Source organism: Cololabis saira, chromosome 5, assembly GCF_033807715.1.
Source record: "Cololabis saira isolate AMF1-May2022 chromosome 5, fColSai1.1, whole genome shotgun sequence".
Classification (NCBI taxonomy): domain Eukaryota; kingdom Metazoa; phylum Chordata; class Actinopteri; order Beloniformes; family Belonidae; genus Cololabis; species Cololabis saira.
In genome coordinates, this window is record NC_084591.1 from 33,362,473 (window position 1) to 33,375,968 (window position 13,496).

Sequence of the window (13,496 nt, forward strand, 5' to 3'; positions counted from 1 at the left end):
GATAATTCATGATTACAAAAGACCAAACGCATGAAAAAGCACAATGCACGTCATTTACAGTCCAGACGTCTGGGTTGTGGGATATATGGATGTGTGAAGTCTGAGTGCAGTTTGGTTGGGTTGGGGAGAAGGATGGGGTCAGGAACTATTAAAAAGTTATATAAAAAAGATGCATGTACACTTTCTAACTGTATAACTCCTGAACAATCAAGAATGTCTTTCATCAATCCACAACTTTCTCCCAGAAGCCTCCGGGATGGGCAAGGAACTCTTTGGGAGCCTGTAGCTGATGCTCATGGATCCTTCTGGACCTCATTGAGCGATTCCTCGTTGGGCCGTTGTGGTCATCTCCACTTCTGGAATGAGTAGCTAAGAGATCAAACTGTCTCCATTTACATCGTGTGTGATGGACGCCTTCACACTTATTGGTTATTTTTACTGTGTATCCTGTCACAGTCTTATGTACAATTACTTCTATGGTTTACATTAGCAGTTGTGTAAAGCAGCCTTAGATATCCGAGTACCTTTTTATGAATCAAAGTAGCTCCAAACCTCATGTTAAGAGTCATTTCATTCCTTTAACTCCAGCAACACTGTCAATGTTTAACGGTGTGTTGAATTAACCTAAAAAAATGGTAACTGTGCATTAACAGTTTTGGCAAATTGTGTTTGTCTTTAATTGTTAAGATCAGTTCACATTATGTGGTTTATCAATCCAGAAAACCATCTGATTCACATACATACACAGGGTTCACATACTTTAAGAGAAAACTCTCCTTCAGTTCATTCTTTTTCCCTGAATCTGATTTGATTGGCTCGTACCAAATAAGATCAACGTTTAAGTTTGCATCACGACCACCTTTATTGTCAGCACCTTTCATTACAATATTTAAAATATTGATGTCTGTGACATTGCCGCACAAACACAAATTAATGTACATGATCTTTGCACACAGTGTGGTGACCTGCCTCTCTGAAGGTCTGCCTACTGGTTCATGGTTCTCACAGCAAACACTGAACAATACAAATTAAAAGTACAGTAATGCATTTCAACTGAACTTTTAATAGGAGGATTTACTGCATGCTTTGAAATGGTAATGTATTCTGGAGGTAAGGAGTATTGATTTGTTTGTTAATTCGACTTGATGAAGGAGGTGGATCAATAGCTGAATGTGTTACATGCAACGCTTAGTGTTAACCTCTCATGTGCAGGGAAGCAAGACGGAGCATTTCCAGCATCGTCCTCACATTCCCAGAGTGTTTCTTTATGTTGGTTCGCCACAAAAGCAGCCCCTTCAGACATCAGCCTAATATTCCATAGATCGAGTAAAAGTGTTTTGTTTTAAGCCAAAATATCTCTACCACTGGGTGAAGAAAAAAGACTAGCAGAAACAAAAGGCTATAATAGGCTTTTTTGTCTTTTCTTTAAAAAAAACAAACTTTTTTAGAAATGAGTGTAATAGTCTGGCATTTTTTAAAAAGTGTGTAAGCTGACAGAAGCTTGCAGGGGAGTAAACTTTAGTGGTGTTACTGTTCCTGTCGGGCTGCAGACTCCAGCCCTCCCCCAACAACCCCCCCACATTGGACATCGATTTACTTTCGAGAAACATGACCGCAGCAAGAGATGCTCAAGGAAGTAAGTTAACTGGTTACAATACTGTCTGACAGGACCATGATAAATCATGAAAACCACAAAAATGTGACTTTTTGCTTATTTTTTTATAAAATGATATGACTATTTTTATAACACTTTTTTTGACATCAACATACCTCTTCATTAAACACAATATCAGAAGCCATAAAATCACATTTATCTGTTTACATACATCTTTTGGTCATCTTAAAACATTCTTAAGTATTTATATATTTTAAACATCCTTGCAGAGAGAACAAATGAAGAAAACTGTTTAAATAGCAAATGAAGCCAAGTGGAAGATCCATCTAGTTATTCATGTGGTCCACTCACATGTGACAATATCAATATCGGTCAGTAAAGTACTGGTGGTAACCATGACGACGACCAAGGAACACCAAGAGTTCACACACAGCTCAGTTGTTCATACATAGTACTGCATTCTTCGTTGTCAAAATGCAACAATATCTCCTGTATGAGAAGCACTAAACACTAGGAAATTGTTAAAAACACAGCTTAATGTTGATCATCACATGACTCCAAAACAAGTACATTCAGATATAGCAAGCTATTGTTACAGAACAAAGTGTGATGGGTGGCGGCTGGTACACAGAAGTTATTGCAGTGCACACCAAACATCAATAAACATCATCTTCTGAGCCTTCAAACCTTTTTTTTTTATCTGTATCACATCACAACCTGAGCCTGATAATGAAAACGTGCCTTATTTTTCATTGTGGGAGAAGACGGTCATCTCAGACCAGAGCAGGTTGCTGGATGAGGACTATCAGGAACTGAGAGGCGGCTGCATCTGAAACATTGATCGGAGCAAAATTCATGCAACAAACACACTAAAACTCTACATTTCAATTCCACTCACGCTATTTTTGTCTTATATTGTTATTGTAGGCCTGACTTGAGAAGAACAAGACCTTTTTTGCAAGCAGACATCTCCCTGAAGAGTTACTGTCCATGAAAAATATGGCCTTTTATATTAATGTTAACACAGATCAACGACCCAAAATCCACAATAGTCTCACAGAAACAGTATACAGGTATATACAGAACAATAAAACACGTCGGTGAAACAGAATAGAATCTTGTTTTTTTTGTTTTTTAGACACTTAATATATTTTCAGTGCAATCAGAGTTATATTTAAGAGAAAAACCCTAAATGATGGTCAACTGCAGCGCCATTTGGCTAGTGTTGTTCAAGTAGATCAATAAGGTTTGTGTGTCTGCAGTTTGCATGTGCAGCTGCGGTCTGGGTGCGTCGTGAAGCACCACGTGTGTGGATGTGATGGAGAACATGAGTATCTAGGACTGTTCTGCATCGCAAATAACTATTTCTTTACATATTCAGTTAAAGTTACTTGAAAATACAGGATGGGTTTAAATATGTGATACAATGCTTATTTGTGCAATTTGTGATGGCGTCTGTTTTTAAACAGATCCCACCGCAAGTGTGTGATTTAGGAGTACATCTTTCCTGCTGGCTCCTGCACGTATTCCTCCGTCTTGTCCCAGTCCTGCACCCAGCCTCCGTTGAGCTGTGCCGTGGCGCCGTAGCTCTTAGCCGGGCCTGCCATGGTGCCGTATCCCTGGGTAATGTCGCCCGTCTCCTCGGCCAGCTCATCCTCTTCTATGAAGCCACACTTCTCCTCGCTGGTCTCCTCGGGGTCGGCCCACGGCTGCTTCTCCCCAGACGCAAAGAGCCCGTAAAACACCACTCCTCCGTAGTGCACGAGGGAGGCGATGAGGAACACGTACTGCCACTCCTCTCGGGTCTGGGAAGAGAAGGAGTTGGAGCAGAGGAAACTCATCTGTGAAGGCCTCTGTAACGAGCGCTGGAGCTCCAAGGTTTTCTCGCCCTTTCAAATGTGTTTTTCTGCATTAAAGGAGCTTGAGGCAAGAATAAGAAATGAGACCCATTAGCACCACGACGACCGTCGGGGTTACTGCAGCCAACAGGGAAGCCGGCACGGGAAAACGCGCATGCAGCGTCATGTGACGTCACATCCGCAGGACAGCGCAGGAAATTCGGACCCGGAATTGCAGCGCATTTGGCAGCACACAGCCTGTTCAAGGCAACGGAGAGATACACTAGAGGGCTTCTTTTTGGTTTGGAACGCTTCATCTGACATTATTACTAGAAAACTTAAAATGTATACGCATTTTTTTCATATCCTGCCTCAAGCTCCTTTAAAGTCTACGGTATATAAATAGTGCGACTACCAAACGCAGCAACGAGTTTACTTCATCAGGAAGGTTAGCCCACTCAACAAGTCTGCTTAAAATTACAAACAAAATGTTTTTTGTAGGTTATACAGATTCAATACTAGAAATATCTTTAGGATTTGAATCAATTAAACACCACCACAAACTAAGCAACGATCATAAGGAGACAAAAAAACAGAAACCCACTTCCATTATGTGAGGATTCAAGCCAGAAGATCACCTACCTTGTTCTTTGTCATGGCTCCCACTATGAGTGGGCAGACCATGCCTGACAGGGTGCCCACGCCGTTGGAGATGCCCATGAGGATGCTGGCGTAGCGAGGAGCGATGTCTAGATGGTTCACGTTGAACCCTGCAGCAAGAAGGAATGGAGATGCAGAGTGTGCTGCTCCAACAAACAGAGCCAACGAGACTCCAGTTTCTGGACCTTACCTGATATTGCAAAACCACTAAAGCCCACTGCCAGGACCAGGAAAGAGATGGCAACGCCCTTGCTGTGGGAGTAACCCACCACCAGTAAAAGAGTCGCCTCCATGCCAAACCCTGAAAACGCATGTGAAGAGTTAACCAATGACAAATACTTTAGCAACATGACTACGGACAGGGAGAGGCTTGATGGTTGAAGTCTCACCCCCACAGTTCATGATTTTGCGGACATTTGTGGTGGACATGATGTTGTTGCTCCGCAGGTAGTCCGCCAGCTGGCCTCCTAAAGGCACGATGATGGTCATGACCAAGTGTGGGAGAGCCGAGACGACTCCAACCTGAAGAACCATCAAACACATGTCTGAAGCAGCGGTGACAGCTACACGGAGGCCGTCATCACAGCCTGGGAACAAATCTCCCTCTGCGTCTCAACCTCTGACTCCAGCCGGCAATAATTCAGCTCAGCAGCAGCACCATCTCATCCTGATCCTGAATCATATCTGTCAACGACGCTTGAGTCATGGTTTACTCTCGTGCTAGAGGGCAAAGATGGCCACCGCTTGAAATTGGCCAGATTCTGTGGATTGGAAGATGCGTTTATTTCTTCCCCAAGTCACAGCCCTTCCTACAAAGCCTTTATGCTACTTTGCTTTTTTTTCTTCAGAGAAATAAAACCGCTTATTACATATCTTGTGATTTAAAAAAAAAAGTGATCTATCTGATAAGAAAATTATATTTATTTGGCAGGAATGATAAATCAGGACAAATGTAATCTGCAACATGTCACTTGAATTTAGATGTGGTCACATGCTTCGAGGTGCGAAGACCAAAGGGACCAATTCTACTCAGGATTCTGGGAATCTGACCGTCCTTTCACTCTGAAGGAGAACAGCTGACGCAGTTTATATGAGAAACATGTCAGCTGTGGTTCCTTCCAGCTAAAATCAACTTAATGTCTAAGTTTAATTAAATATTTATAATTTCTACCACTCAGTGCAGAAAAATAACAGAAACTGTAAATCATAAGTTTACACTTGATCATGTTTTTGTGCTCAGATGTGGCCAACGATTCTGTCTTTGTCTGTTTTTGCTTTGAATTGAAGGAAATACCTATTAAATTAAACTCTGTGTTCCCAGTTACTCGGTGAACAACCACAAATATCTGCCATTGGTTGCTGTGTAAAGGGAGCTTTAAGACTTTAGTGGCTGTAAACAGCAACTACTCCGTAAAAGAGTCAGCTGAAACAGTTCAAGGTGAATGATAACAATGAGCATGAAGGATGCTGTGTGTCTGGTATCAGCTCTGTAACTTTGTGAGCCGGTTTTCCACAGCCGCCTGGTGCTTGCTCGGGACGGGGGAATGTATTAGTGAGGCAATAATTGAGTATTATTTTCGTTGTATTTGCTTTGTATTAACTGGACTAGTTTGGAATGAGTTGGACTGTATTGTTAAAGTGTCTTAAGACGACGTCTGTCACGATTTGGCGCTATTTAAATAAAGCTGAATTGAATTATCAGTTATAGCTTTTATCTTTTTAGTTTTTCTGCCTGTCTTAATCTATTTTGAACGTGTATAATTACAAATGACCAATGCTGAGTGAATACACAAAAAACAATTAAGCCGTCTCGCAGATGTCTTATTTGCATTTTACACAAACTGAACCCTCATATCAGAGAAAATGCTTGTTTCTGATCTTGACGATCAGGTCACATGGTGTTTTCAAGGCTAAAAATAGGCCTGATGAGAAACATGTTTATTTACCTTGCTAATCTCAAAGCCAAAAACCTCCTCAAAGTACGCAGGCTGGCTGATGAGAAGCAGATAAAAGGTCCAGCTCCTGCAGAAATTGGCCACGATGATTGCATAGACAGGCATTGAGGAGAAGAACTTCCTCCAGGGGGTCTTGAATTTCTACAGAAATACGTGACAAACACGCCGTCAGCCGTATGTCTAACACCTGTAGTGTAAGAGGTGATATAGACCAGGGACTCACTTCCATGGCACCCATCAGCTGGGCACTTTCACCAATGCTCTCCTCGATGTAACGGCGCTCCTCCTCGGTGATGGTCGGATGCTCTGCTGGGCTCTCGTATGACACCAAAACCCAGAACAGGTACCAAACTATCCCAAAGGATCCTGACCGGTACACAAGAGCACACATGTCATCCATTACAAACTGATGATGTTATTGAGCGGAGATCCCAACTTTTCCAGTGAAATTTGTGGCTGAATGTTTACACAAAACGGTCTAGTCACATATTGTTCATTTTAGTGATCCCCCCCTTCTGTAGGGGACTGCTTTTGTGAAATACTTGATCAAAGCCACATCCAAGGTGCAGTAAATATCACATATTGTGAAGTTAGTCAGAGCTCAACATGAAAAAAAATGGATAACTCTGCCCTGATCTGGGTCTGTGATGTCACAGTGCTGAACACATTCCCAGACAAAAGCGTCCCCATCTGATACGATTACATTATTCATTAATTTCTATTCCTTAATCACTTGAAACAATCCATAACAATTTATTCTCTCAAGCGATTTAAACAAAAAAAAATTTTATGCCTGCAGCATCACATTTGTATCATCTGACCCGACTTCTTCCTCCTCAAGTCTCAGCCTACCCCACCAGTCCATTGCAAGACCACATATGGGCGATCAACCACACATGTACATTTATAAGATGTTTGGAATCACAAATTAAACTACCCGACATGTATTTGGACTGTGGGGGGAATCTGGGGTGTCCACAGAATCCAATGTGGATGCTACTCACATCAAAAAAGTAAACCTGCATAATTATCATTTATTTTTGAAACTGTGGTGTTTTATTTAGTTCACATTAAGTACAACACTTGTAATACTGTTATCTTCTTATCAGTGAACATGTCGCTGTACTATCTGTGTGTAACATACAGTGTTGTCATGGCAGCAGCAGCAACAGTTAATATCTGACCTTGTAACATGAACACATTCAGCAGTTATACCGACTTTCAAGGTAAATGTAACACAGTATAAAATATCACACCCTCAACACTCACCATACACGTAGAAGACCGAAGACCATCCTGTGTACTGCACCAGGATCCCAGCCAGAGGCATCGCTATCACGGCCCCAGCGTACGAGCCTGAGGACGACATATGCAGACTGAGCAGAATGTGATCCAGTGTTGTCTCACTGTGGCGCTTGCACATGTGGTCCGTACAAACATTTTAGGGAACAATATTGTGTAATTTTAAACCTGCATTTCAGCATCGGTGGTAATGTGATGATAAATCTGTATAACAACAACTAGACACTTTTGTTTGCACTCAGAAACCGCATCACAAGTGTGTATGTTGTACCACAAAAGGAGAGCGTTGCCAGACGACTCCTTTCCAGCGGCGGAGCCCATTTACTCCAGATCCCATGGCAAGCTGGGTAAGTCACTCCCTGCACGGCAGCAAGTGATGCATCAGTCACAGTCTGATCTAACAATGGTTATTTTTCATGCATGTAACATGTTTATTTGTATAAATGTTCCTTTATCTATTCCTTTCCCTGCTTTGCTCGCTGCTCGGCTGACATGATCTGTTCCTGTTTGTCAAAGTTGTACGGGACAAATTGCTGTTGATCAGAAACAAAGCGACGTGTATTGGAGCTGACCTTTCTAATCGAGACTAATGGCTCAGGTGTGAGTCAGTGCAAATTCAAGATGACTCCCCATTTCATGGAGGGAAAAAATCTGAATGGCTCCTATTAAATCTTCATTAAACACTAAGTGGCATACAATCAACTATTGATAGACACAAATTGCTTGGGCTTGCAGTGGGAGACACCCTGAAATACTAACGCTTAATTTGTTGTAATAAGTTGTGGAGCAAAACAGGCGCTTCTCTTTCTCCCTCTCGCTCTCCTTCTCTCAGTGGTCATGAGCAGCTATTGAAATGAAAGTATGCAGCCAAACAAATAACAAAAGAGGCTGACCTTCAATCTGATAATAGCGTTTCTGTGCCTGAAATGACACCCCTTGTTAGGCTCGGGAGCTGCCTGCATCAAGTGTTTTTTCTCTCTTTTGTTCATTCTGTTTCTATGTGATTGTGGAGCTGCACACACAAGCCCTTCTATTCAAGGTTGTTGCATTGTTTGCTGATTAATCTGAGTTCAGAGTAGTGAATGGATCGTGTTCATAATAGGACTATTTTCCTGTAAAATTTGGTTGTAGATCCAGGATATCCAGACCACTTCCTCAGGGGTAAGGTTCAACTCTCTACCTGTTAATGAGGCATCGTTTTTTTGAGTCTTCAAGGTTGAAGTGTGATGTGCAAACTGTGCGTCAGTACCTCCACCAATCCTTGCAATATCCTCACAAGGATGACACATCCGTAGTGTGAACGGGCAGCGGTGGGAATAAACATGTTGAATATGGATGTCAGCACGATGGCAGCCCCGAAAACTCTGGATAAACAGCGTGATGGGATGTCAAGTTATTATCAACAGATCATAATCTTGTTTAGCAGAAAGCATGACAATGTGCTGATAAATCAAAGACAATAACATATCTTACATAATGCTGTTACACAGTGCAATTCTCTACCACTGGGAAGAATAAACGCTCATAATGAGGATAACCACACTGAATGTCATAATTGGATGCCACACAGACGCTGGCAGTCGTTTCCAAGGGAGTGAGGAGAGGAAGTGGGTGTGACAGAGGGAAAGTAGGCTCGCGTGATTCAAACCCCATTAACAAACATTTTATTCATTTGAAGACTTCCTTTATACAAGGACTTATACAGTAACACTTTCACTCCATATTATTTTGCATCTCTTTTTCCCAATTCACAAAAAGGGATTTGATGAAATGCCTTTTGCAGACTTTTTGTTTCTTTTTGTCTAGTTGCAGCTGACTAATAATTCCTCAGTTCACCGATGAAATAATACGGAAAGCTCATTAAAGCGCACTGGTATCACTACCCAGGAGCATATTTCACACAAGGCTTCGGCCTGGTCGGTTGCCATGCCTCTCCACATAAAGGATTAGACACGGCCGTCCCTGGGGAGCTCATTAACATGAGGAGGCACGCCCGGAGGGCGTCAGCCAAATCCCCAGTTCATCAGCTGGTTCCTTCAACCCCGACATTCATACGGCCCACGGACACAAGCCTTACACCTTCATTTCAATAAATGGAAAGATAATGCTGTAACCCGCAGGAGGTGGAGGGGCGGGGAGAGGGAGGGGAATCATCTGTTACCTGTTTGCAGCCAGTCTTGAGGAGATATACCCTCCCGGAATCTGGGTTACTATGTAGCCCCAGAAGAAGGAGCCGTGGATCATCCCCACCGTCTCTGGGCCCCAGTTGAATTTTGCTTTCTTTCGGACACATAAAGAAACAATAATTAATTTAGTTTTTTTTTTCTTAAAAAAAAAAGAGTAATTCGTTGGTTTTTATTCAAACTGGTTCGATGGGACCTGGGCTGCCACTGGGAAGTATTTTCCGTACTAACTATACATGTATTTTAGTGTGATGACTTCATGCTTTGTCAAATTCTAAGAGTTTGAATTACATTTTTTTTTTAAATGCATATTTTTCCAGAAAAATAAAAAATAACAATAATATAACCAAAATCACGATTCTGATTGCTTGGAAAAATTTGAAGACACCTATTTTTTTCTCTTTTTTTAAACAGATGTCTAAAGAAATCCAGTAAGTGTGCCGGCCCAGGCCCTCATCACCTAAGATATGGGGGGTGGGGTGGGGATCCCTGATGTGGATAGGGGCGGAGTTGAAAGGCACCTCTGTGACGATGATTTTGCCGTTTCTATGGATTGTGCTGTTATTGACCATGCTGACGATGGCCACACCCAAGTTACAGCGGATACCGAAGGAGATGCAGAAGCCGAGCCCGCTCAGCATGGCGATGATGTATCTGCGCGGAAGACCGAAGCATGTGCAGTCACACAGGGGCTTCCTCCGCTCCTGGTCCTCCCTGGGTCTCCCATCCTCCGTCAGCTCGATCACCTCACCTGTTTGCCGCTTTTCAAGCCTCCTGCACCACAAGCCGATTATATAAGTGGATATTCCTTTTTAGGACACATGAATGATGGACTTGGCTGTTAAATCAAAAATGAATACGTTTTTGAAAATTGGGATCTAAAGGAAATCCCAGATTTTGAGGATTTTCATGCAAAAATAACGGGAATAGCCTAAATCATCTTATGCATACATTTTTTTACCTGCATCTTTAGGGTTGTTTTTACCAAACTGGCGTTTATTTGATATTATGGATCTAAAAGGCTGTGAAACATGTATGTAGTCATTAAAAAACAGCCCGGCTTCCATGAGGTCAAAATGTCGAATTTCTTTTTCTGTCTCGTCCTGCAAGAAAAACTGAACGAGAACGGAAAATAAATGACCTTCATAACGCAATGCAGTATTACCAGCACCATCGTCGTTTAGAGTTACATTTGTCCGTTTTATTTCCCGGGCTGCTGTCTTAAAAATGCTGTCGGAATTTTGATTTTTACCGGTCAATTTCGTCACAGAAATCGAGGATTATAGTAAAGTACACGTTGTAATGTAAAGGCCTCAGCTAGAGGAATGACGGGCCTGCTACTGTTTGAATGTACTATCAGTTTTTTTTCTTGCAGCATTGAGTCACGTTTCTGTGCAAACGCTTGAACAAATGAATCCCACGTTAAACCTAAAAAATATAATATAAAAATACGAATAAGACGTGTGCAAAAGGTCATATAAAACATGCCGTTTAAAACCTCTACATTTTGGACAGTTTGTACAGGATTATTTTTTTGTTTGTTCTGATTTTAAAACACAAATTACTTAGTATTTTATGTGTACATTGTGGAATAATTAAATATTATAGCTCTGAAGACCTGATTCTTTTCACACATCTTCCCAACTGTAAATCTTCACTGATTGTCAGCTCTCTTAATCAGTCATCACTTTTCTTCTGGACTGCATTTTATGTAGGTGTAACCTACATGCAGCTCTTTGTGGTTACGATATAAAGAACCGACTGATATTAAGATCTTCAATCTTGAGTTGATACACAATGGTGCATAAAGTAATAGATATCCTCCGACCTTGTGTCACGACTCATTCAGTTTTCATTAATTATTAAAATAAAAAAACACCCACAGCTGCTGATGGAGGGGAGCATCCTCCAGGGAAATATCTGATCCTTAAATATTCGAGCTACACGACCCTGCTTTCAGTATTCCGACCGTGATTCACGCCATAAAGGAGGGGATTCCCTTTTAATTTAATTCTAGGAGAACGTCTAACAATAATGTTCGCTTTAAACGCCATATTTTAACATTAGGATGTTTTCTACCAAAGTTGAGCTAAATGTGAAATTATAAGTAGTGCATAAATGGTAATATCTTCTTCTCTTACCTGTATATACTCCCCAGGGCCTTTCCTGCGATTTGTTTAAACCCCTCTTTGGTAGTAGGGAAAGCTTTCTCCTTGACTGGCTCCATATCCAAATGATCTTTTTAAAATAATCCTACGATACTATAATAAATGGAAGTGCAGCATAAAAGAGCATTGTTAAGATTAAAATCCAAATGTCGACCCCCCTTCTTTTGAGCAGAAAGCGCCTCGGTGTCTTGAAAAGATGAGACAGAAAATGGAGAAAGAGGGGAAACACGTTCAGTCGGTCGGAGAGGGCTGGTTTAACAGTCACAAAACAGCAGTCAAATAAGTCCGCTTTGGCTTGCGCAATGTTAATCCGTGCAGTGCCATTTTAAAATCCAGTCAGCGATAGAAAAACGTGCAAGACGCAAAATAAAAAAGTTGCGGCTTTTGTGTAGTATTCTTGAGGAGATGGAGGGATAAGCTTGGAGCGGTGGAGGTGAGCGGGACTCCAGTCCAACCTGAGGTGTGGATCTCCGGTGTGTGCAGCCGGAGCAGCTTTCAGCACCGCGGACAGCGCACAGCTCTACCTGTCAGCAGCGGAGCAGCGCCCCTCCTCCCCGCACTGCTCTCCTCTAATTCAATTACAACTTCCAAATCTATCAACGGGTACAGCATCCAAATGCTTAACAACCATTCCTTCATAAATTTCCGGCATACTTTTCAATTCATTTTCAGCATGAGAACATCATGTAGACAATAAATCACAAGCAGCAGCAGGCACAAAGGGTACAATCTCTGGTATGCATGTAGTCTTCAATCGGGTATTTCACCACTTGAGGTGGACCCGTATTACTATACACCGTGTGTAAAAACTAAAGGAAAGAAGAAAAAGAATATATAAATTTATGAAAGAAAATATTTGCTGCTGATGTTGAACCAGAGTGTAAAGCAACCAACAGACACCCATGATGCAATTGGTATGATATCAGAGCTGATTAAATGGGACTGGACACCATTGTTGCATTAAACAAGTATTACAATTCGAAACAACATTTCTTTACTGACTTAAAACACTATCACTCAATTTTTTACTTTCCGCAACTCTGATGGAGGCACACGCAGTTGTGACAGAAGACATCCGCTGCCTTTCCTTTTCCATCCGGGTCTGTTAATGAAGCCACCTGCGTGCCTTCACAGTGACGTAACATGACAGCAAAAGTGCCACAAACCTTCCTAAAATAGCTGAGGTGCTAATAAAGTCGTTGATGACGTAGAGTCAGGTATGCGCTGTGCTAAGGGGTGTGGCTGGGCTGCACGGTGATGGAGGCGCTGCCGGGGCTCGGGTAGGGAACCTGCAGTGATATAAGAGCAGCGCTGCGTGCAGGAATATATGGAGCTGGAGCCTTGGTGCGGAGCAGAGCGCAGGGCCGACGCCAAGCAGCTGAAAGAAGCCTACAGAGAGAGAAAAGGGGCTCTCCCATTCTGATCCAAGGAAAGGGTACACGATGTCCGGTTGTTCTCAGGGCAGGTTTGGTCCTCTGGTGCTTTGGTAACGAGCATGTTCAGAAGTATAGGAGCCATCCAGGCCGCCACAAGCAGCAGGGAGCTCTTTTACCTGCCAACAAGTATAGGTAACCCATCTGTCCACAACAATGCAAGTGAAGAGGAACATGTTGAGGTAAAAGTGATAGTGGTAGCCCAACCTCCTTTTACAGCCGTGCTGAGTTGCTACTCCTGCTTATGTTACAGTTGATCATAATTGTGGTGACTATCTCAAAACATAAACTTAATTAGTCACCTGCTGTGGTTAGGAATGTCCTTTATGCATATTCCAGTCC

General features: G+C 42.2%; 1 protein-coding gene across 1 annotated transcript; it reads right to left on the minus strand.

Annotated features, from left to right (window-relative positions):
* Nucleotides 1-837: 837 nt before the first annotated feature.
* Nucleotides 838-12,238, minus strand: slc17a6a (solute carrier family 17 member 6a). The gene is made up of 12 exons (XM_061721678.1): nt 11,695-12,238; nt 10,075-10,327; nt 9,532-9,650; nt 8,620-8,734; nt 7,642-7,729; nt 7,338-7,424; nt 6,292-6,434; nt 6,060-6,209; nt 4,503-4,635; nt 4,304-4,414; nt 4,096-4,223; nt 838-3,420 (listed from the first exon to the last, which is right to left on the minus strand). The coding sequence occupies exons 1-12, from the start codon at nt 11,778-11,780 to the stop codon at nt 3,106-3,108; spliced, it is 1,728 nt and encodes a 575-aa protein (XP_061577662.1). The 5' UTR covers nt 11,781-12,238; the 3' UTR covers nt 838-3,105.
* Between the last annotated feature and the right edge of the window lie 1,258 nt (nt 12,239-13,496).

What these genes read in the sequence shown, in the direction of transcription:
- slc17a6a (XM_061721678.1), bottom strand. Translation starts at nt 11,780, where the DNA reads ATGGAGCCAGTCAAGGAGAAAGCTTTCCCTACTACCAAAGAGGGGTTT. An exon ending in TATTGCAAGGATTGGTGGAG is followed by an intron (nt 7,730 to 8,619) that starts GTACTGACGCAC and finishes GCTGCCGTGCAG; the next exon opens with GGAGTGACTTACCCAGCTTG. An exon ending in TTCGGTCTTCTACGTGTATG is followed by an intron (nt 6,435 to 7,337) that starts GTGAGTGTTGAG and finishes TGTACCGGTCAG; the next exon opens with GATCCTTTGGGATAGTTTGG.